At 46.1% G+C, this 22209-nt stretch overlaps 1 protein-coding gene across 4 annotated transcripts in view; it reads right to left on the reverse strand.

Annotated features, from left to right (window-relative positions):
- The window catches only part of TTC7A (tetratricopeptide repeat domain 7A), a 201173-nt gene that overhangs the window by 21077 nt on the left and 157887 nt on the right, over positions 1-22209 (reverse strand). For all 4 annotated transcript variants that reach the window (XM_072635672.1, XM_072635674.1, XM_072635671.1 and 1 more), the window contains exons 16-19: positions 19720-19836; positions 18134-18231; positions 15988-16122; positions 4173-4375 (exon numbers count right to left, since the gene is read on the reverse strand). In XM_072635672.1, the coding sequence (XP_072491773.1) occupies positions 4173-4375; positions 15988-16122; positions 18134-18231; positions 19720-19836 (553 nt within the window). The remainder of the gene's footprint in view (positions 1-4172; positions 4376-15987; positions 16123-18133; positions 18232-19719; positions 19837-22209) is intronic.

The following is a 22209-nucleotide window of genomic DNA, read 5'->3' on the forward strand; positions in this document are numbered from 1 at the left end:
ATAAACCTCAAGGAAATGGAGAAGAGGAAGACAGACCGTGCTCACTAACCATTGTAATTGAGGGGTTAGGTGGAGGGCAAGGAAGGGCCAGGCATCCTACAGGGCTAAGTTGAAGAGGAATCCTTGTTATTCTCACTTAGCACGAACCCAAAACATGTAATAACCCCATTGCATTGGTTTCTAAGAGGGAACATATACTGAGGATATAAATAAATTCACAGAAGGGTGGGCTGAATTCCTGGATGACAAATTCAAAATGGGGTGCTGTGATGACTCTTCCATCCCACTTACAGGTCTGCAGAGCATGCTACATAGCTCTCATTTGATCCTCATAGCCCTATGATGGGGAAATTGCTATTATCATCCCTATTTTAGAGATCAAACAAACTGTGGTGGAGAGAAGTTATATGACTTGCCCAGGGTCACACAGTTAAGTAAGTAGGAGATTCCTGGACTCTCCAGAGTAATGCTCTACCCAGAAGGCCACTTAACCACCTACTACTAACTGTAAGCTGGGTATGTCCTGGAAGTATGTCCCTTACCACTAACATGAAGTCAGACATGGTGTCAGACACCATATTTCTTGGTGTCCCTATTAAGTTATAGAATCCTAGGCCGGCGGGACTTGGGGCTGACCTGGGTGGGGTTCTTAGAAAGCCGAACAGGTCACCCTAGGACACTGGATTTGACCAGGTGATCTCTCTCTCTGAGGACTAACATCTCTGCCTCAAGATCCTGGGTCAACCAGTCAGGTGAAGGTTCTTGCCTTCATGCAATATGAGGAGTGGATCAAGAGAAAAAACCTAATTGGGGGTGAGGAGGACATTTTGGTACCTGACGTACTCTTCCATGGAAAGGGAAGGCTTGTTCTGCTTGGCCTCTGAGGGCAGGACTGGGAGCAATGGTGGATACTGCAAAGAGATCACTGTAGTCTTGATGACTGGAAAAACAATCTAATGCAAATGGCTGCTGTGGGAGGTGGGGCACCATTCTCCCTGGAGGTCTTCAAGCAAAGGTTTCATGTTTTTCAGTTGCGTTCAACTCTTCATGACTCCATTTGGGGTTTTCTTGGCAGGGACACTGGAAGGGTTTGCCATTTTCTTTTGCAGATGAGGAAATTGAGGCAAACAGGGTTAAGTGACTTGTCCAGGGTCACACCGCTAAGAAGTACCTGAGGATGGACTTGAACTAAGATGATGAGTATGAGTCTTCCTAACTCCAGGCCCTGTGCTCTATCCACTGAGGTCTTGTCAAGTATGTTGTAGAGGACGCTCTAACAGCATGGCTGGGCCATCCAAGGGGTCCTGCTTCCCTCTTCATGGCTGGGCGGCCTCTGTTCCTCCCTACCCTGGCTGCCATCCTCACTCTCAGCCACCCCAAACGCCACTTCTCTCGAGGTCCCTTAGGAGAGTCTCCTAAAGCCGGCTCCTCTGGCCTCATGTTCACTGCGGGCCCTTGACTTGTCCAGCTTCCATTCAGCTGCCCAAATGATTTGACCACAGCTCTCTCCTCCTCAACAATTCCTGAGGCTCCCTAGAACATCAAGGATCAAATCCTAGCATTTCTGTCCAGCTATGCCCTTCAGGAGCTGGCCTCTTCCTCCAGGTGCGCTGGTCTCCTTGGCCCTGGACCTCTCTCCTTCTGACATTGTCCAAACCACAACTTCTTCATGCTATGCTCTGCTCTATTCATGTATCTTAGTGTTGAGGTGCACTCTCTCAGGGCAGGGACTGTATCTTTGCCTGTCTTGATCCTCAGCATCTAGCACACACAAGTGCTTGACAAATGCTTGCTTACTGAATGCTTTTATCCCTCACATTATGAATCCTTTCTATTTGTTCAATACAGTTTAGAATATGTGTTCCTGAGATAGGCAGGATCAAGATTATCATTCTCGTTGTAAAGACTGAGGCACTTAGGCTTGCTCAAAATCTCACAGCAAGGCAGCACCAGAGACAAGCACCTTAGTATCCTGTGCAGCCGCCCCATTCCCATCTAATGACCTGCAGAGAGAGCACTGAGGACAGGGTCAGCGAGAGGCAGATTCAAGTCAAACGGTCCCCAACTCTTGGGAAGAAGGGCATCATCTGGATTCACGCCATGTGTTCTGCCGAGACACGGTACATGCTGAGACGCTGGTAAGGGGTGTGCAGAGGACAGCATGGCTGTTGCCGAGGGTGATGCCAGACTCTTTGTCCTCTGGGCTGTGCCCCTTTTAAAGGGGGTGGGGCCCGATCCTGTCATGTCTCTTTAGCTCTGTTCAGTAAATGTGGTACCCACAAACACAAAGAGAGGGCCGCTCCAGACGCTATCTGCAGGGAGTGGCTACGGATGCATATTCTGTAACCATGGAGACCTACCCTTGAAAATAGCTACAAACAATAATAAGAACAAATGAAAAATGGTGCATTGTCACTCCCAAATTCTAATTATTGGACTTCTCTGGGCTCTCCCCCCTTCAGAACTGAGAAGATGGGCTCCTATCTGTGAACAGCATGAAACAAGTCACCTCCCTTGCCTGCTAGGCAGAACCCGCATCCTGTCTTCCATCGCTCTTTCTCTTTAATTAGGTTTCTTGACGTAACCTCCCTGGAAGTGTTTTTTCAGACAGGCTGAAACCTGACGGTGGGAAGGAGAGTAACCAAGCTGTGATGGAAGGGCACATGTATGTAAGGGGGACAGAGGACATATGTGGATCAGAGGGCGAAGCACTACGGCCTTTAACCAGCCATGCAAATGGGTTCAAGACAACGTACATAATGCCTTCATGAAATCTGGGAGCAGGACAGGAATGAAGTGGGTTCAGATTCTGTTTTCTCTTCCCTGTCAGGTTTCCATGGAAATGTGGGCAGGGACTGGAATGAAGGGAGGAGAATTCTGAACATCTCAGACTATAGGCTCCTAAATAATGGTCTCCTTTGTGACAATCCCTTACATGTATGGTGCCTTTTACTTTTCACAACGTTGTCCTATCTAGTGGCTTCTCTACAACAATCCTGTGAAGTAGGGAGGGCATTAGCTACACCTGAAAGGGGATGGGAATGAGGCATAAAGAGGCTCGCTATTCAGGTGACCCAGAAAGTTCAGAGTGAAGCTAGGGCTGGCATGCAGGTCTCTGACCCCCCACACTCAGAGCAGCACTACCAAGGAGGTTCCTCCACGCTTTCCCACCACAACTTGGAGCTTTCTGTACTTTCTTTTTAAGCTGCTGCTGCCCAGTGGCAAGCCCTCAGTCAGCTGGCCCATCTATGACATGACTGTACCAATGGCTCAAGCCTACCCATCCAAACACTGGATAATCTAGTAAACCCTTCCCCCAGGCACACCTCCCCAGTCAGCAGGGGGACAATGAGTTTTGCCTGAATTCTTTGGCTTTCTTAGCATGAGGAGAACCTGGACTGAAGCTGTTGAACTCATGCTGAAACTGTGGCACTATTAACAACTTCCTAAGTTTTTAAGTGGCCAGCAGCCCTACAAGTTATAGGAACTGGGTCCCACACAGGTCAAGGGCTGCCTCTGATGTCTCTTATCTGTGTGAGCCTGTACAGGCCACAATGTCCCTGGGTCTCAGTATCCTCACCTACAATGTGGGGCAGGGATTGGAGGCCCCTTCTAGCCCTAACTTCTAGGCTCACTCCTGCGGACAGTGTCTCAGCTGCTCTTCACCTTGAGGATCTGACAGACGCTAATGATGAAGCAACTTAGCATCCAACTTCCTTACAGACTAAATCTCAGCACCTTGCTAAAGGATGGCAGACTCCAACTTGCAGTGCTCCCAAACTACCCTATTGTTCCTTTCCAGCTTCAGAGCTGGAAAGAGTATTGTCAGAAGAGGGAATAAGGAGCCTGCTCAGAGAGAGAACACTGCCTGTGTTTTCATAAGCCCAATAAAGGAAGTTTGTGCCTGATTTAGGAAAGGGATTTACTGAGCTGCTGTCCCCAAGAAATATCAGTACTTGGCTTAAGCTATCAAGAAATTCAACCTCAAGGTGAATGAGGGAAATGCTAGTGTCAGCAGCTAGCCAGAGGACCTCTGGGGTTCTAACTCTTGAGTCAAGGAGGGAGTAGAAGGGGCTGGTTGTTCAAGGTCTTGCTCTCCTCCCAGTAACTCAGAGAATGCTGGGGCGAGTGCATTAGAAAGGAAGCAGGGAGCCTTGGTCCCACAGACTTACCAAGCTGTGCATGATTTTCTGCCCATGAGGGTTGATGGTCAAGGCTTCATCATACAGCTGTTTTGACTCCTCCAAATTGCCTTTCATCTCTTCCAGTTTCCCCCGCATGTAGAGCACAGAATAGGATGTGGGGAAGAGGCCTGCTGCCTCCTGGATGCAGAAGCCTGCTTCTTTGAGGTGATGTTGCTCCATGAAAAGTTCAGCTACAAAAGGAAATAAATGAAAGTTGGTGGGGGGAGCATGGAAAAGGGGAAAGACTGCTATCACCAGGCTCACTGGGAAGCCTAAATGATTCTATAACCTCTCCAGGAATCCCTCCCAGTTTGCTTGCTTGAATGGCCCCATAAGGCAGAGCTGGGGCTGGCCCAGGTCAATCTGAGGGAGGCTGCTCCTTCTGTAGACTGTCCTGCCTGAGATTTCCCCTGGAGGACAGTTCTTTTTTCAGTCCTTCAGCCCTACCCCACTGACAAGGGAGATTGGTGCTAAAGCCCATTAACAGAAATAAGTCACAGAATAATTAATGAAAGCTTTACCAATGAACAATTGGCTTCACATCATCAGGAGGGCTTAAAAAATAACTGCAACAAGCCAGTCCTCCAATCCTGGGCTGTCATGTGCCCACAGACATTAAAACCATAGCTGAGGGGACCTGTCAACAAGCAGTTTACTAAGTATTTATGTGCCAGGTGCTGGGCATACAAAGACAAAAAGGAAACCGTCTTTGGTCTTGATAAGCCTACATTCTATCAGGGTTCTGAGCTCAGAGGTGGCCTTAGGCACTTCTAGCTGTGTGACCCTGGTAAGTCACTTAACTTTGGTCTGCCTCCTTTCCTCTTCTGTAAAGTAGGGATAATAGCAGCACCTATCCCCCAGCGCGGTGAGACTCAGTGAGATAATAACTGTTAAGTGCTTCACCCTGAGCCTGGCAGGGAGTAAGTGATATATAAACGTAGCTATTGTAAGTTCTGCCTCAGTTTCCTCCTCTGTAAGGTGGGGATAATAATAGCACCTCCTTCCCAGAGATGCTGTGAGGATCAAATAACATAGTAATTGCAAAGCCCTTAGCCCAGTGCTTGGCAGTGGTAGGCCTTTCCCTCCTCTCCAGTCAAGGGAGACAACATGTAGGTATCTAAGAATGTATGGAATAAGTACAGCAGACCATCCAGGCAGTGTGGGGAGGTGACCCTCCTATGATCAGTCCCCCTTGGTATCTTGCTTCCCTATCTGTGTCTAGGACCCCACCTCACGGTCCCTGGTCAGTCATGCCTCAGACAGGTCTGTAGCCAAATCATGTTGTTTCTGCTTTCACAACATCCCCATTGTACGTCTACTTCAGTCTGCACAAGGAGACTGTCCTGGGCCACTTCCTCCTTTCTTCTCTCCTAGACCTTTGCCACCACCTTCACAGAGCTAGATTTCAGAGAGAGCCCAGCGTCCCCAGGGTGCAGATGACAACACTGAGGCTCAGTGAAGCCTTGTTTAAGGTCATATGGTCAGTGCAGAGCCAGGAGCCCCTTGATTCCCAATCTTTCCACCACATCTCTGTTGCCTTTCCTGGTGATGTAGTGATTCATTGAGCATCACAGTACAAATGTACAAAGACGTGGTACCAACGCACACCACATACACACAGACCCAAACATACACTGCATATCCATCAGGCACATAAAATGAATATTTTCACGTAGTATACAACTTTGCAAAAAGTCCCCTTCTCATTCGGTCTGCCATTTCACTGCAGAGGTCAGGCTCAGTTAACACTTTCCAATGAAGGCACAGAATTATGTTTAAACACATGATTAGTTCTGACTTAAAAATCGAAAGGGACTTTGTTGTGTGCTTACAGGCACTGTACTGAGTGCTGGGGATACTTGTCCTGGAGAGCCACTGGAGCTTCTTCAGTAGGATGGATGATATGGTCTTATCTACGCTTTAGGAAAGGGACTTTGGCAGCTGACTGTTGGATCCACTGGAGCCAGGAAACATCTGAGGCTGGGAGAGCACTGAGAAGGCCCATGCATAAGTTGAGGCAAGAGGTACTGAGGGCCTGGTCTAGGGTGGGGGCTCTGAGAGAGATGCTGCCAAGGTAGGATAAGGTCTGGCAGGGTCAAGAGCTGACTCATGGTTTTCCCAATTCCTGTTCTCACCTAAGGCTACCAGCCCAAGGAAACACTATGCTTGAAGTCACAGGTCCTGGTCTAACCTAGCTCTGCCTATGTGATTTCAGGTAAATCTCTTAACCTTTGTGGGCCTCAGTTTCCACAGCTGTCAAATGAGGTGGCTCAACTAGATGGTCTCTAAGGTTAGGTGGCACAGTGAAAAGAGAAAGGGCTAGAGTTGGAGTCAGGAAGGCCTGCCTGAGAAGCTGTGTGACTCTGGGCAAGTCAAACCTCTCTGCCTCAGTTTCCTCATCTGTAAAACAGGAGAATAACAGCATTTACCTCACAGGTTTGTTGTGAGGATACAATGAGATACTAAATGTAAAGTGCCTGGCAAATCTGAAAGTCCTGTATAGGTGCTAGCTAATATTCTAAGTCCATGATTCTCTAATCACACGCACCCCCTGAGCAAGGGTCATAGGCTTGGTCATTTCAGCTTAAGAGTCAGACAAGACCCACATACTGTGCCTATTTAGGAAAAGCTCTTGGAAAGAGACAGAGATGACAATCCCTCCTTCATACTGCAGTCACCTCTGGACTCATCTTCTTGCCAGGAAAAAAACTGAGCTAAGCCTTTGATGAATTCCACCACCCTCAGAGTGCCTGAGGGAGCACTGCAGAAAGCTGATTACGCAATAAAAATAAATGACACCAGCCAAAAATACAATACAGGCCTTCACGATGGGATGCTGGGTTTTTGTGGTCAATATGGGAACACTGGAAAATTATAAAATGTGTAAAGAGAGAAAGAAGAGTAAATACGTTAAAAGGCAGGTTCCTGTTTCAGCATGAGAGGGTGAAAATACTACCTGCATCCACCCTTCTTATCATGGCATCTCCCCAAGCCAGCTGACTCATGAAGACAGAACAGCCTTGAGCTCCCAAGCAAGGACTGAAAACTGGGCAGAGAGATGTGAGCATACGGTCATTGCAGTCGACTCCAGTACAGCCATGTCTTTGCTCTGTCTCCCTCTCCTACAATCTTCCAAAGGAGAAGGAACTTTCCACTTCCTTCCCTGCCAAGTCCACAGTAGGACTCCCTTCTATGACACCATCTATTCACAACCTGTGGATGTCCAGGTACAGCCTACTTTTGAGGCAGAGTGGAGCTTGCTCCTGGCTAACAGCAACATAAGCATTTGTTCCCAAGCAGTTGCAAGATTTTAGTAATAATGCTTGAGAAACAAACACCACCTTCTTTACTGGATTTGGTAGCTTCAGAGACCATCTGAGGTTTCTAACACTTCTCTCAGACCGTTTTCTTGATGTCTCTCCTCACTGTTGTACTCGGTCATCAAAATCACACTTCCCTAGTAATGGAGAAGCCATCAAGCAGTCAACCAGCATTGATAGTTCTCAATGTGTGCTCAGCTCTGTGCTAAAGCATGCCATAGGAGGGAGAAGTGAAGAACGGATGGAGTATTTTCATGAAGTAGAAATGACTGACCACTATTGGCTTTAAGTACAGTGGGATATGGAATCTCTCAGGATCCTAAGAAAAGGAGAGGAGGGGTAAATAGTAAGCAAAGGGCTTAGGATGGCGGTGAGAAGTCAGGGATATGGTGGTTAGGGTATAAACTGCAAGCTTACTACGAGTCAACAATATGATTCAGCAGTCAAATGAGCAAATGTGAGTTTGGGCTGGATTAAGAGAGGGGTAACATCCTCTGCCCTGGTCTCACCATATCTAGAGTCCTGAATTTAGTTCTGGGGACATTGGATAAGCTGGAGAGTGCCCAGCAGGACAACCAAAGTAATGTTGGGCCTCGAATGCCTATTGTGGGGATTGGTTAAAGGAACTGGAGATAATTATCCTGGAGAAGAAAGAGCTTTCAAGACACAAGGGAGCTGTCTTCACATAAATGAGAATGAAATATTTATCATGTGAAGGAGGATAAGACCTATTCTGTTTTGCTCCGCACAAGGAACAACTATGGAGATTGCAAAGAAAATGTACTAAATGAAATTTACTTAATTTGATGTAAACAGGAAAAAGGAGCTAGGTAAAACTGATGTAAAGGCAGGTAGAGAGGATAGCAGAAAGAGCGCTAGACTTGGAGCCAGGAAGACCTGAGTGCAAATACTGCTTCACACACTCCTAGCTATGGGATCCCCGGCAAGTCATTTACTTCTCTTCAGGCTCAGTTTCTCATCTGCAAAATGGGGATAAAAACATCATCCTCTTTCCTGGCAGTCTCACCAAAGAATATGGATACCCACATGTGGCAATGCGTAACAACAGGCTTTGAAAGTTACATAAGGATTATAATGACCATAATACTAGTGAAGATGTTCATCTCAGAAACGAAAGCAACACTGCATTACCCTAGGATTCTCACCATTGCCTTGCATTAGTTTGGTGACAACTACAGGTCATGCCTAATCCTCAGGAGTCTCCTGCCCCTTTCATCTGAAGAGCAGGATGTAGTGAGTGCATTAATGGATTTGGGGCCAGAACTTAGCTCAGTTACATCCTACCAACACGGAGAAGTCCCTTTCCCTATGAGGTCTTTTTTTTTTTTTTAAAGCTCTAATAATGAGTTCTCTCTCCCCTCCCCCCTCAATGTATATCTAAGTCCCTATCTAGTTATTTAAGGGGCCTAGGTTACCCCAAAGAAGAGAGGAAATGTGAGGAAACGAGGCCAGGAAGAGAAGGAGGCCAGCTAAGTTTGGTACTGGCTCGAGTTTTCTTTCCTACTGCTTTATCTGACTTTGCCTGGGACCCCAGAGCTGGGGTGGTGGATGGTTTATAACCAAACCTAATTTCACAATAACAGCTAACATTTCTGTAGTGCATTGTGGTACACAAGGTCTTCTACTGCATCGTCTCATTTAGCCCTCACAACAATTTTGGATGCAGATAATATTATTATCTCCAATTTAGAAATGAGGAGATGAGGCTGGTTCAGGGTCACCCAGCTAAGAAATGTCTGAAGCAGGATTTGAACTTGTGTCTTTCTGACTCCCAGACCAAATCTATGATGCCACACGGCTGCCTAGCACTATTTTTATAAAAGGCATTCAAAGCTTACATGCAGTTTTAAAGCTATTAAAGCTTAAAATGGGCACGAATAACTTCAGAGCACCTGAACCACAGTTCTTTCAAGGTCTCATTATTCCCATTTTACAGATGAGGACACCAAAGCTCAGGTTAAGTGACTTGCCCATGGCCCCATGGCTAGTAAGTATCAGAAGCGGCTCTCTCTCTGCTGCCGCCACCAGGCCACGTCTGGTCTTCAGTTCTTCTAGTCTGAACACATATTTACTCCTTTCAATGCCCCTGGAACAAAGGCCAGACAGGACTTTTTTTTTTTTAAAGGGCTTTACTAATAACAAAGGGAAAGAAGACAAAATAACCAGACTTATGGATTCCAGAATTGAGCCCGGGGTCTAACCTCACTCTAGAGGCCAGCAAAGGGTGCTGGGCTAAGCAGTCCCACTTTCCTCTCTCCCTTACTTGGCCACATGGGCAGGCTGATGTGCAGCCCTAGGAGGTGAGCCCATACTCTTCCCATGAACCTAAGGCCCATGGTCCTGACACACCGACATGGATCTATCCACCAGGGGTTAGGAAGGGTCTTTACTGGGTTGTTCTTCTATGGCTAAAGGCAGGAACAGCTTTGTTCCAAATATGTAAGTGGCTGTAACTGCTGCAGAGTTGGAGTAGAAGTTGCTAACCACTGGTTTATGAAGAGATTTCAGAGACCCTGTGACCTTATAATTATTGCAATTTGTAACAGGATTGTAGGATCTTATCTATTTTATGCCTTTAAAAACATTTTTATGCATTAAAAACATTAGAGGGATATATAGGCTTCACCAGACTATGGCCAAAGAATCCCATGTCACATAAAAAGATTAAGAACTCTTGAATTTAGAGCCCTGGGGGTGGGGTGGAGCTGGGAAAGGGTAGGAAGGGGAAGAGGGTAGGTTCCCAGGTCTATGTGGAAGGCCCATATGTCTTCTCCAAACAGGCTGGAATTCTGATATCTTAGAGTGAGTACATATATGCACACCCATACTTCTCTGCCTTCCTAGGGGTTAATTTTGTGCGTATTAAACTTACATTATGGCAAAATCAATACAGACAGAAGGTCAAACAAAGAGCAAGGCATAGAGAAAAGGCTCTGCCTCAGGAGGGGGGCTATCTACAGCAGTTCTGTAGTTCTATCTGTCAGCCTGGCCTGGGAAAAAGCTTGAACCCATACAAGGGCCCATGCAGACAGCTGGCTGGGTGAGGCATTTCCCTTCAAGACTTCTTCTGCCTGAGGATGGGGGCCCCCTGACCATTGTTCCCAGAGAAACCTGTGTGTGGGGGCTGACCGCAGCTGAGGATCACTGTGTGACTTGAGCTAGACCTGTGAAGTGACGGGGGTTTGGGGGCTTCTGAGAGAGTTAGGCTCCTCCCCCCCCCCCCACATCCTGTGCCCCAGGCTGGCTCCCTGTGCTCCCTGCCCAGCATGTTACCAAACATGGTGATTCCTAGGAAGCCAGCTCCTGCCCGAGGCGTGAATGGGGATGGGCGTCATGCCTACTCCGTGCACAACTGACTTATTCTCCAACCTGACTGCTAAGACCCAGACGTGGACATCCTTTTCCTCCCTCTGTGGTCAGGGGGAGGGGAGATGATTATTCCTACCGCCATTTTAAAAGTGACTATTTCAGCAACATGGGACTTACTCTATCTTTAATGTAAAATGCTAAGATTCTTCTTCCTGCCATTCTATTTTCTTTCCATCCTTTTTCAGCCTTTCTTTCTTAACCTTCATCTCTCCCTTCTGTCCCCCCTTCCTTCCTGTTCCTTGTCATTTCTCCCTAGCCTGCTCCTCTTGTCTGCCTAGCTTTCTCCCTCCTGTTCTTTTCCTCTGTATGTGAGAATATCTCCCTCAATGTCTCTCTCTCAGTAGGCTCCCTCAGCAAATGGAAAACATATGTTCCCTTGAGTTATTTGAGAATTTTCATTTATTATATTTTCTTAGGCAGCCTAGCCTGCACCTCCATAATGAGTTGGCCCCAATTTCCCTTCGAACACTACTGCTTTCTCATCTTCCCCCAAGTCTACTCCCAAACCCCTTGTTCCCAGAGGGAGGAGTGGTCTGTATGGATTACTTTTATACCTCCCCTTCTAACGTAGGCCTCAGGCCTCTCTCTCCCTAGGGCCTGCCCTCCATCCAACCTTGAACCTTCCAGGGTAAATGGTGAGACAAGAGAGCCTCATAGATTCATCCGTTCTAGATGGTGCCATTGGGGAATAAGGGTTCTCTTCATGTCAGAGACACCCCTGTGGTATTTAATATGGGGTAGGTTGAGAGGCAGTCCATTTGTATAAATCAGGCCTTGACATCGAGACTCCAATCAACAGGCTACCCTGGAAAATATTAACAAGCAAACAATACCATAGCTATCAGTCTAGTATTTAAGAAGGATAGGAGAGAGATCATGAACTGGGTCTGCTGTGGGGCACGTAGGCTCAGAAGCCTGTCACAGGGCTGGAAAGATCCATTCTCAGGGCTGAATAATGCCCACAGCCAAGGCTGGCACTTCTGTAACCAGCTGGCCCCTGTCTTTTGCATGGAGATCCAATACTCTGGGAATAAACAATGCTCCCCATCTGACAGACCAGGGTTGAACTGAGGGGAGTACACCACAGAATGGTGGGGGGTGTGGGGGAGAAGGGAAAGGGGAAGAGAGTGAAGAGAGAAAGGAGGGGAAGGGAGGGAAGGGAGAGGAGAGAGAGGGAGAGAGGGAGGGAAAGAGAGGGGGATGGGCAGGGGGAAAAGGGAGAGAGGGAGAAAGAGAGAAAGAGAGAGGGACAAGAATGGAGAAATTAGATAAGGATGAAAGGAGAGGTAAGGGAAGGGGAACACAGAGGAAGGAAAGAGGGGGTATAGAAGAAAAAGGAGGTAGATAGGAAGAAAGAGAAAGGAAGAGGAGAAAATGATAGGGAAAAGGAAAAAAGAAAGAAAGAGAAGCAGGAGTGGCTCAACTAAGAGAAGATTAAAGGGAAAGGCTAGATGCCCTTTGCTCTTGACTCTAGAAAGAAGGGGGAGGAATGGAGAGAATGAGAGAAGGAAGAGAAGAACAGGTGATAGAAAGTGAGAGAATAAAGAGGGATTAAGAGAGGGAGGAGGAAGAGGAGATATGGAAAGGCTAGAGAGGGGGAGCTGTAAGAGAAAGAGGTAAGGCAAGAAGAGGAGAAACAGAGGGACACCCTCCCCCCTTATGCTATTTTAAAAATAAATCTGAGCCAGAGCCAGAGCCCTCCCTGAAGCTCTTAGCCACAGCTGGGACATCTCAAGCTTTTCGAGCCGCATATGGAGCTGTGGTGCCAGCCTCTCCACGGGGGGGACCCTGATTTTCTGAAGCCAGTACAGGGCCCTCCTATCCATACAGAGGCCAGTTTCTGAACATCAAGCAGGAAGATTCTCCCAATCTTACTCTGGGGCTGGAACAGGGGGGGTGGGGAGGGGAAGCTCCCTCCAAAATTGGCCTGCCTCAGCCCTGACTCTCTAGGCCCCAAAGTGGCTGCCCTAGGATGTTGGATTCATACCATCCTAAGTGGCATCAACCTGAACCCAAGCTAGGGCCATCCTTCCTGAGCAGCAAAAGTGAATGGGCAGCTCTATTCCTAGGAGCCTGGAGTACTTCTGAGGGATGTCCCAGAGGAAAAGCTTTGTGAGGAGAGGCACTATTTCCCATTACATCTTTGTAGCCCCAGTGTCTTGCATATACTAAATGTGTGTTGGATTAAGTCAGAGGGAAGGTGGAGGGGGGGGTGAAGGAAGGAGACAGACGAAAAAGAAAAGGACACTGGTGCAAGAAGCGAACACAAGCTAACTGTAGAGTGAGCCCCTCACCGTCCTCTCTCAGTCCCCAAACCAGGTTACTACTCACATTCCAGAATTATAAAGCACTCAAGCTTTTCCCATCCCTACTTTCCTTTCTGCAAATATCTGCCTCAGCTGGCTGAGTCATTATAAGGGCCACAGGGAGGAAGGCTAAGCTATTCAGTGCTCTCAGACTCCCTGAGAAGAAAGTTACCCTGGGGAGGGGGGAGCCTGGCATAGGTGGGGTAGCCCCCAGTCAGCACCACTCTGACGACTCATTGGGGATGTCGGCTGATGCTGGGAATCTAGGGTGAACTATCTGCTGAAGCTCATCTTTGTCTACAGAGAGGAGAACACCGAACAAATTCGTTCACTGTAGGTCTGACAGCAAGCCTGGCTTCATCAGGGCCTTGCATCTTCATCAAAGTTCCTGGCACACCAAAGCGTCTGGTTTCTGACTGAGAAGAACAAGGCCTGTCAAGGTCAAATCTACTTGTGGAAGGTCTGAATGTACTTCCATTGACTAACTTTGGAACCCAGGCCACAGCATTCCAACAGTTAGGCTTGGAAACAGAAGTGTAAACAGATACAGACCCTCAATCGGTTCGGTGCTCAATCCTATTTCAATGGGCTACTGAGCCATGACCCAGCTGCCAAAGCTACAAGCTTAAAGTAGGACTCTGAGCATCCTACTCCCCCAGTTCAAGAAACTGCATTGGCTCCCTTTTATCTCTAGAATGGAAAACAAACATTTCTTGTTTGGCATTTTGAGCCATTCTTAGCCTGATTCCAAAATACCTTTATAGTGTTGGGTTTTTTTCACAGTATTGCCCTGCACACGTTCCAAGTCCAGCTGAATTGCCCCTGTCTGTTCCTTGGACACAACATTCCCTTCTCTGGCCTCCCACACAGGGAACAACCTACTTACTCCTCTACAGTCTGCCTCTGAGAATGTCATTTCCTTGAAAACCCAGCTCAGGCTACCTCCTGCAGCTGACTTTTACCTATTCCTGCCCTGCCCCAATAACTAGGGCCTCCCACACCTAAATTACCATGTATTTCTGTTATAGACTTACCTCTACGTACATACACATGTTCTATATGTCAAATCTTCTTCTAGAATGTCCACTTGTTGGGGGCAGGGTACCTTCCATTTTTTGTCTCTATGCACAGTTGATACCCGCTTCTCCCCTTCCCCCAGCATTCCTAGCCTTAATAGAGGCAGTTAATGGCATGGTAGATGGAGCAGCTGGACCTGGACTCAGGAAGACCCAAGTTCAAATACCACCCTAGACACTAGCTGTGTGACTCTGGGCAGGTCACTTAACCTTTATTTGTCTTAGTTTTCTCAACCGTAAAAGGAAGACAAGATTTGTAAAAAGTGGCGAGCTCAGCGTCTGGCATACAGTAGGCACTTAAAAAAACACTTACTGCCTTTCCTTTTCCTCTTAACATTTGAGCTATCACTGTTGACAAGGATTACTGTCTCTGTTGGGGTAGGACTATCACAGGCTACGATTTTCTCATCCTAGTAACACACACGCGAATATTGTTCTTTGGTTGGTCACTGCCGTCACTGGCTAAAGATTTTTACACATTTTACAGATTAAGCAAACTGAAGCCCAAAATGACTTGCCCAAACTAATAATAGCTGGTAATAATAGCTAGCTAGCATTTATATAGCACTTACCATGTGCCAGGCACTGTGCTAAGTGATTTACAATTAGTATTTCATTTGATTGTCTTAACAACCCTGGAAGGTATGTGCTTTTATTATCCCCATTTTACAGATGAGGAATGAGGCAAACAGAGTTAAGTGACTTGCCCAGAGTCACACAGCTAGTAGACGTCTGAGACAGGATTTGAACTCAGGTCTTCTTGACTCCAGGTCCAGTGCCCTATCCACTGTACCACCGGACTGCACACCAGACTGTATATATACTATATACATATAGTATACACGTATAAGTGGCGGAACCAGGACTCAAGCCCAGATCCCTTTACTTTAGTCCAATGCTCCTTCCATGACACTTCCTTAACTAAGACGACCACCAATCATTTTCTTTCTGAGAGATTTTCACAAATTCACTCCATCTCTATTACGCCCATTCAATTTACAATCTTCAGAAGCTACTGGGTCGCCTGGAAGAAGAGGTGCTGTGATGGCTACTGACAAATTTAAATACCTCTTCTCTGTACACAGATTCTTAGTTTATCTCCATGACTTATTATACACCTGTGAGGTAGGCAGGCGGTTGTTGCTGTTGAGTCATTTCAGTTGTATCTAACTCTCCATGACCCTATTTGGGGTTTTCTTGGCAAAACTGCTGGGGTGACTAGCATTTCCTTCTCCAGCTCATTTTACAGATGAAGAAACTGAGGCAAACAGGGTTAAGTGACTTGTGCAGCATCACACAGCTAAAAAAGTATCTGAGGCTGGATTTGAACTCAGGAAGATGAGTCTTTTTAACTCCAGACTTAGCACTTTATCTGCAGTGCTACTTAGCTGCCTGTGAGGTAAGCAGGGCAAGTATCATCATCTGGCCTGGATGTGAGAAGCAGAGACACAGGGGAGGGGATTTGCCTAAGGCTACACAGCAAGTCAGAGCTCTGAGACTTAAACCACTCAGTCTCCCTTAAGACTTGTGAATAGGACTTTTCTCAAGTTAGATAGGGAATCTGGAGTCCTCATCCCAATACATCTCTTGAGAGCATGGGGGTGACAGGCTAAAGGAGCCAGCATGGAGCCCAGCTGGTTATACTTCCCCAACTTTTGGCTATGGGGGTGGGTTCTAGATTGCCTCCCAGTTTCGAAGGCTGGGCACTTACCAGCCTGGAGCCATATCCTTTCCAACGTGGTCCACATCTGCATGGGTCCCTGCTTCATCGCCGAGTTGTGTACTGTTAGTTCAGACATGGCCTCCTCCAGTCGGGATGCTGCTATAGAGGAGGCAGCGTGAGAGCCTGCAAGGAAAAGGGAGAGACTGAGCCATGAAGACACAACCACTGGCATGAGGAAGGAAGAGACTGGCCACGGGCTGGGAAAGTGGGTGAACCCAACCCTCAAGTGGGAGCTCTGGCCCCACCGAGGTTATTTTTTATCTACTTAGTTATTTACAAGCACTTTCTCTCATCCTTCATTGGGAGGTAAGCTCCCTGAGGGCAAAGACTGTGGTGTGCTTTTCTTGGTATCTCCAGCGCTTTGATACAAGGCTTGTTACCCACAGGGTGCTCAATCAATGCTTAGTGACTGACTGATGTACTAAATCCATCACATAAACACATATATTCATCTATAGTAAATTCATACCTGATCTGATGCTTCAGAAATTAGAGGCCCCTTAAAGGTCATCTCAGCCAATGCCTTCACAAATGCTGGCTGGTGAGGACATTCAGGAAGGGAACTGAAGCTATTTGATCTTAAAGGCACAGTGCCGAAGGCTTGGGAGTTAGAATTCAAGCCTTCTAACTCTGGAGCCATGCTCTTTTCTCTACCACCATATGGGTTCAGGGGACAGACCCAACCTGGGCCAGTGCTGACAAAGCAGTTCAGGAAGTTCATTCATTAGAGTTTATTTGTTGTTGCATCGTGAACACTTATGTAAGTAGTATCCATCAGACACTAAGCTTTCCTTTGAAGACAGCTCCCATTCTTTGATAGCACTGAGAGAGGCTGAGATCCCGCTAAGAAACCCAAGACCTCAAAGGCACATACAATATACACACAAACACACACATTTGAAATTCAAGCTCATTCTCTTTCCCTAGTAACTCTGGAGACATCACTCCAAACAAACAGATGATCTTACTTGACAACAAAAGTCTACATATGAGCTTAATTAATGACTCTTCTAAAAGCTAGTTCCTCATTAAAGAAAGAAGTTTCAGTTCTGATGTTTAGACACACACACACACATGGAATGAATATAAAAGTATTGAGCTTGATTTGGAAGGTACAGAATTAGGTTCATTACTTTATAGTCACACCTAATGTGAACTCGGAAATGTTCATTAAGTGGAAAAAACAAAGAACGAAACCATAAATTTCATTATATCCTGCTTATACTTTGCCATGGCAACCTGCCTTAAATCTTCAATTAATGAAAATGTCTTTTGTAGTACCCTAAGTACTTGACAGAATTGGGTACAACTTTATTTTTATACCAAAGACCCAAGGATCAGCCTCATTTTATTTTGTAAAGTCAGCCCTGAGAACAGAAACGTAAAAGGAAGCAAAATCCATCAACTTACTAATTGTTCTGCCCTGAATTGGATATTTGCGAACTCTGAACCTTAACACACACCTCTGCTACATTTCCCAGGAGGGCAGGTGCCAATGTGCTCTTATTCTCCTCACCCCCGTCATCATCCTACACCTATCTATTCACCAAGTCCTTATTCAGAAGGGTCAGAACACTACTTAATTGGCTCCAAAAACCTACGGAGGCTCCTGGTATTGTGGGAAACATAATTCTCCCAACTTTCAGTGTTTGGAGAGACCCACCTCTAATTTGATTAAGTGAAAGACACCCGAACTGGAGGATCAGGACAGCGTCCATATGATACTACCTACATCCATGTCCCAGTTCAAATGGGATTCCCAAGGTAGTCCTTAGTGCAGCTCAAGAAGAGGGGGCCATCCTCACAATGAATCTCAGTGTTTTTCTTTTGCTCTTAAAAATTATTTCTTTTTTATTATGAAATTAACCATCCACAAACACAAACATTCCAATACACAAAGAACAAAAAAGAGGATTATATATGAAACCACAAACTGGTTCTTGTTACAAGTTTTTTTTAAAGCACATACGAAATTGGATAAGATGGTTGTGTATCCCCATGCAACTTTTTTCTTCTTCTGTGAACTTGAAAGTATTTTACTGATGCTCTTATCTTTTCTTTCCCTCTAATTCACATCCTCTTCCCTTTCCCCATCACCCAAACCTGGATGCCTTCACCTCAGTGCTTTTCCTACCTGATTCCTCTTCATAGTTATCAGGCAGGGTCAGATGCATTCCACCTTGTTTCTTCAGCACTGGCAGCTCAGTGAGGCTGCCATCCTTCTCAGAGCCCCTGGAAAAGAGGGGATGGGGGAAATGGTGAACCTTCCATAGTGGCCAGAAACAGAACTGCCAGGCCAAGAGGAAAGGGGCTTCAGAGACACAGGCCTAAGGCCCAGATCTTCCAGGAATTTGCTGGGTGATTGTAGAGTGGGCAATTAGCTGTTATGCCTATGCCTACATACACACATGCATGCACACACACGCGCACACGCATGCGCACATGCACACGCACACACCCACCCACACACACACACACACACACACACTCTGAGTTCCTTCTATTGGACATCTCTCCTGGGATGTTCTGCTAGCACCTTAAACTCAATGTGTACTAAAGAAGACTCATGATCTTTACTACCAAACTTATTTCTTTTCCTTTTCTGACTTCTTTTCTGCTAAGGGGCTCCCATTCTCTAAGTTCTGAATACTGTAAACAAGCTGGATGTGGTCCTCTCTTTCCTGTTACCACAGCCCACCATGTCCTCTCACCCGCCCCCCGCCTCCAATCAGTTACAAAGTCCGATGAATTCTACTTCCACAGCATTTTCTGTATCTGTCCTGCCTTGCTATCCCCCTCATCAGGTCTCCACGATTTCTCCTTTAGACTCCTGTAACTGGTTTCCTAAATGGCATGCGTCTTGGTCTCTCCAGGCCAACCTTCACTTTGCTGACAGATTAATCTTCCTGATGCACAACTGATTACATCACTCCACTCTTAAAAAACTTCAACAGCTCCTCACTGCCTTCTGGATACAATGAAACCTCCTGAGCCTAACACTGAAGCACAATATGGTTCCCTAGGCCAGGGGCTCTTCCCTTTTGTTGTCATGGACCTCCCTTGGCAGGCTGGTGAAAAGCCTATGGACCCTCTTTCTCAGAATAATGTTTTCAAGTGCTTCAAATATGATTCATAGGATTATCTAAGGAAATCAATTATATTGAAACAGTTATCAAAATATTTTTAAAAAACAAGTCCATGGATATAAAGTTAAGCCTCCCCACTCTAATCAAGAACTAGACTCTGTTATTCCCCACATTTTTCATGTTTTCCTACCTCCATGCCTTTATTTACACTAGGATCTATACCTGGTATGCCCTTCCTAAACTCTCTGTGTTGAACTCCTAACTCAAATGCTCCTTCTTCCCTCAACTAGAGATCTCTGGCTTTCTCCTCCCTCAGCTAGAGATCATTACTCCCTCCTATGAATTTTCCCAGTCTCTTTATTTGTGACCTATAGTCCATAGTCTGGTTTCATGTCATAACTATTTCCGGGAATCCTCAGAAGAAGAAACCTTCTACTCCAAACTTTTCCTGAACAAGAATCCCTGCTGTGATATCCACAATAAGAGGCTGCCCCTTCTTCCCTTTCCTCCTGGTCCCATCTCCCCAATTTCTGCATATCTTCAGTATCCACTTGACTGCTGTGGTGCATAGCAAACTGACTCCATCAGTCTGTCCTCTCCCAACACCCCCCAAGCCCAGTAAACAGACCCTTACCCAGACAAAGAGATATTGTGCAAAGACTGCCATATGCACAACATGTTTCTGCAGGTCACAAGAGCCTCCTCTGGGCCTTTATAGACACGTTCCAGCTTTGCCTTGGTGAACATCACACTGTAGAAAGAAAGAGAACCAATATGAATCTTCAAGACTGTCCTAGACAAGGCATCAGAACCCTTCTCCTCCCCTCCACCAAACAGCTTTCTTCCTCAACCACAACAAAGCAGTGTGGAGCACTTAGGCACTCCTGGCTTGCTGCATGTTTGATCTGGAAAGAGTGACTTGCCACCCTGTGCCTCAGCAGGCCTTCCTTTTTCATCCTTGACATTCTACCAAAACCTTTACTGCATCCTCCCCAAGCCTTCTCCTGAATCCTTAACTAGCTGTGGCATTCTTCCACCAAGCATCTTACCGCTTATTTCTCTGTGTAAATTTGGGACTCTTCCCCACCCAGAACAATGTAAGAATGCAAGGATTTTGGTATTGACTTTGTATGCCTGACGCCTAGAACAAATGGCTGGCCTGTAAATGGCGCTTAATAAATGCCTTTTCAGCAAGGAGGCAGGGATATATTCTGACTATAACATTTCATTATAAAGGTTCCTCCTCCAGGCCTCATGGGCTCCTCAAATACAACTCATGTTTTGTGGCCAGGTCCAAAGTCCCATCTCCTTCAAAAAGATGGCCATGATCACTCTTGCTCTCCCCACCAAACCCTCCCTCACCCTCCTGCTGTGAAACACAGTTATAACACAATAATAATCGCTAACATACACCCCCCCTTAAGGTTTGCAAAGCACTATATATATGTGCACATGCACACACATACACGTAATTTTAACCTCACAACAACCCTACGAAGCAGGGGTTATATATCCCTATTTTATTGACATGGAAACTTCGCCCAGGGCCACACAAGCTAATGCCTGAAGCAGGTTTTGAACCCAGGTCTCTGTGACTCCAAGTCCAATATGCTATCCATTAAGCTAGATGCCTGTGACCCCATGGCTAGATGGCCAGCTCCAGGTCGAGGATCCTAGCACTGATCCATGACTCATTCCTTCACTGAACCTCATCCACACACTGGGATGGTCACTCTCTGGATCTCTCTCTCCATCACCCACAAGTTTACCAGTTACTCAATCAAAAACAGATGTTCACTGAACAAGTTGCAGTATGTGAATGTGATGGAGTATTATGGTGCTCTAAGAAAATGAGGAGCTGGATGGTTTCAGAAAAACCTGGAGAGAATTATATGAACTGATGCAAAGTAAAGTGAGCAGACCCAGAAGACTGTACACAACTACAGTAATATTGTAGTGATGACCAACTGGGAAAGACTTAGCCACTCTGCTCAATACAAAGATCCAAGACAACCCTTTGATGAAAAACGCCATCCACCTCCAGGGGGGAACTGATGAACTTTGAGTTCCAGCTGAAGCATAATTTTTTCACTTTAAAAATTTTCCTTGCCTTTTGTTTGCTTTTTGCAACATGGATGACATGATATGACTTCTCATAGATAAATGGTATCATATTACTTGTCTTCTTAATGATAGGAGAGAGAGAAATTGGAACTCAAAATTTTCAAAAATGAATGTTAAAAATAAATAATAAAATTTTAAAACAACAAAAACCTGACATTTCTCAATCTGGCCATAACTTCATTCCATCAGACTCCTCAATCTCCTTTGCTGACTCGACATCTCCAGCACAGACACTCCTAAGTGTAGGTGCTCCCTAAGGTGCCATCATGGATTCTCACCTCTTCTCTTTCTACACACTCTACCAGAGGTTGTTTCAGCTCCCATGGGCTTCATTATCAACTCCATGAAGATGATTCCCAGATCTATATATCTGGCCTGATTCTCTCTTAAATTACATTTCTACCTGGATGTCCCAGAGATATCTCAAACTTAGCACATTCCCAACAGGTGGACTTCTGAGCTTGCCCCCTTTTGCTGAAGACAGTCACCTAGGTTTGCCACCTCAGTCAGTACCTCCATGTGTCACCCACCCTCATCCCACAGAACATCCAGCCAGTGGCTCAGCTAACGTGGTAGTGCTGCTATAACCGTAGGTGGGGTACTCATTGCTTCAAATCCTCACTAGTTGCATGACCTTAGGTGTGTCAAAGACAAATCCTCAAGTTCAGCTTTTAAAGCCTCTTACAACCTGGTTCCAACCTTTGTTTCCAGCCTTGATGCACATCACTCCCCCCGCCCTCACTCTGAAATAGAGCCTCGCTGGCCTTCCCTCTATTTTTCCTACCTGACATGCCTACTTCTGTCTTCAACCCCTTCCCCCACACTCCCATTCATGGAATGTCCTCTCTCCTCAACTCTTCCTCACAGAATCCTTCTCTTCCTTTAAGATGAAGTTCAAGAACCACTTTCTTATAGAAGCCCTTTCTGATTCCAGCTGCTAGTGTACTTCCTTCCAAGTTACACTGTACTTAACTACTTTGTACTTCTGCTATAATATATG

The sequence above is a fragment of the Notamacropus eugenii genome, chromosome 1, assembly GCF_028372415.1.
Source record: "Notamacropus eugenii isolate mMacEug1 chromosome 1, mMacEug1.pri_v2, whole genome shotgun sequence".
Taxonomy (NCBI): domain Eukaryota; kingdom Metazoa; phylum Chordata; class Mammalia; order Diprotodontia; family Macropodidae; genus Notamacropus; species Notamacropus eugenii.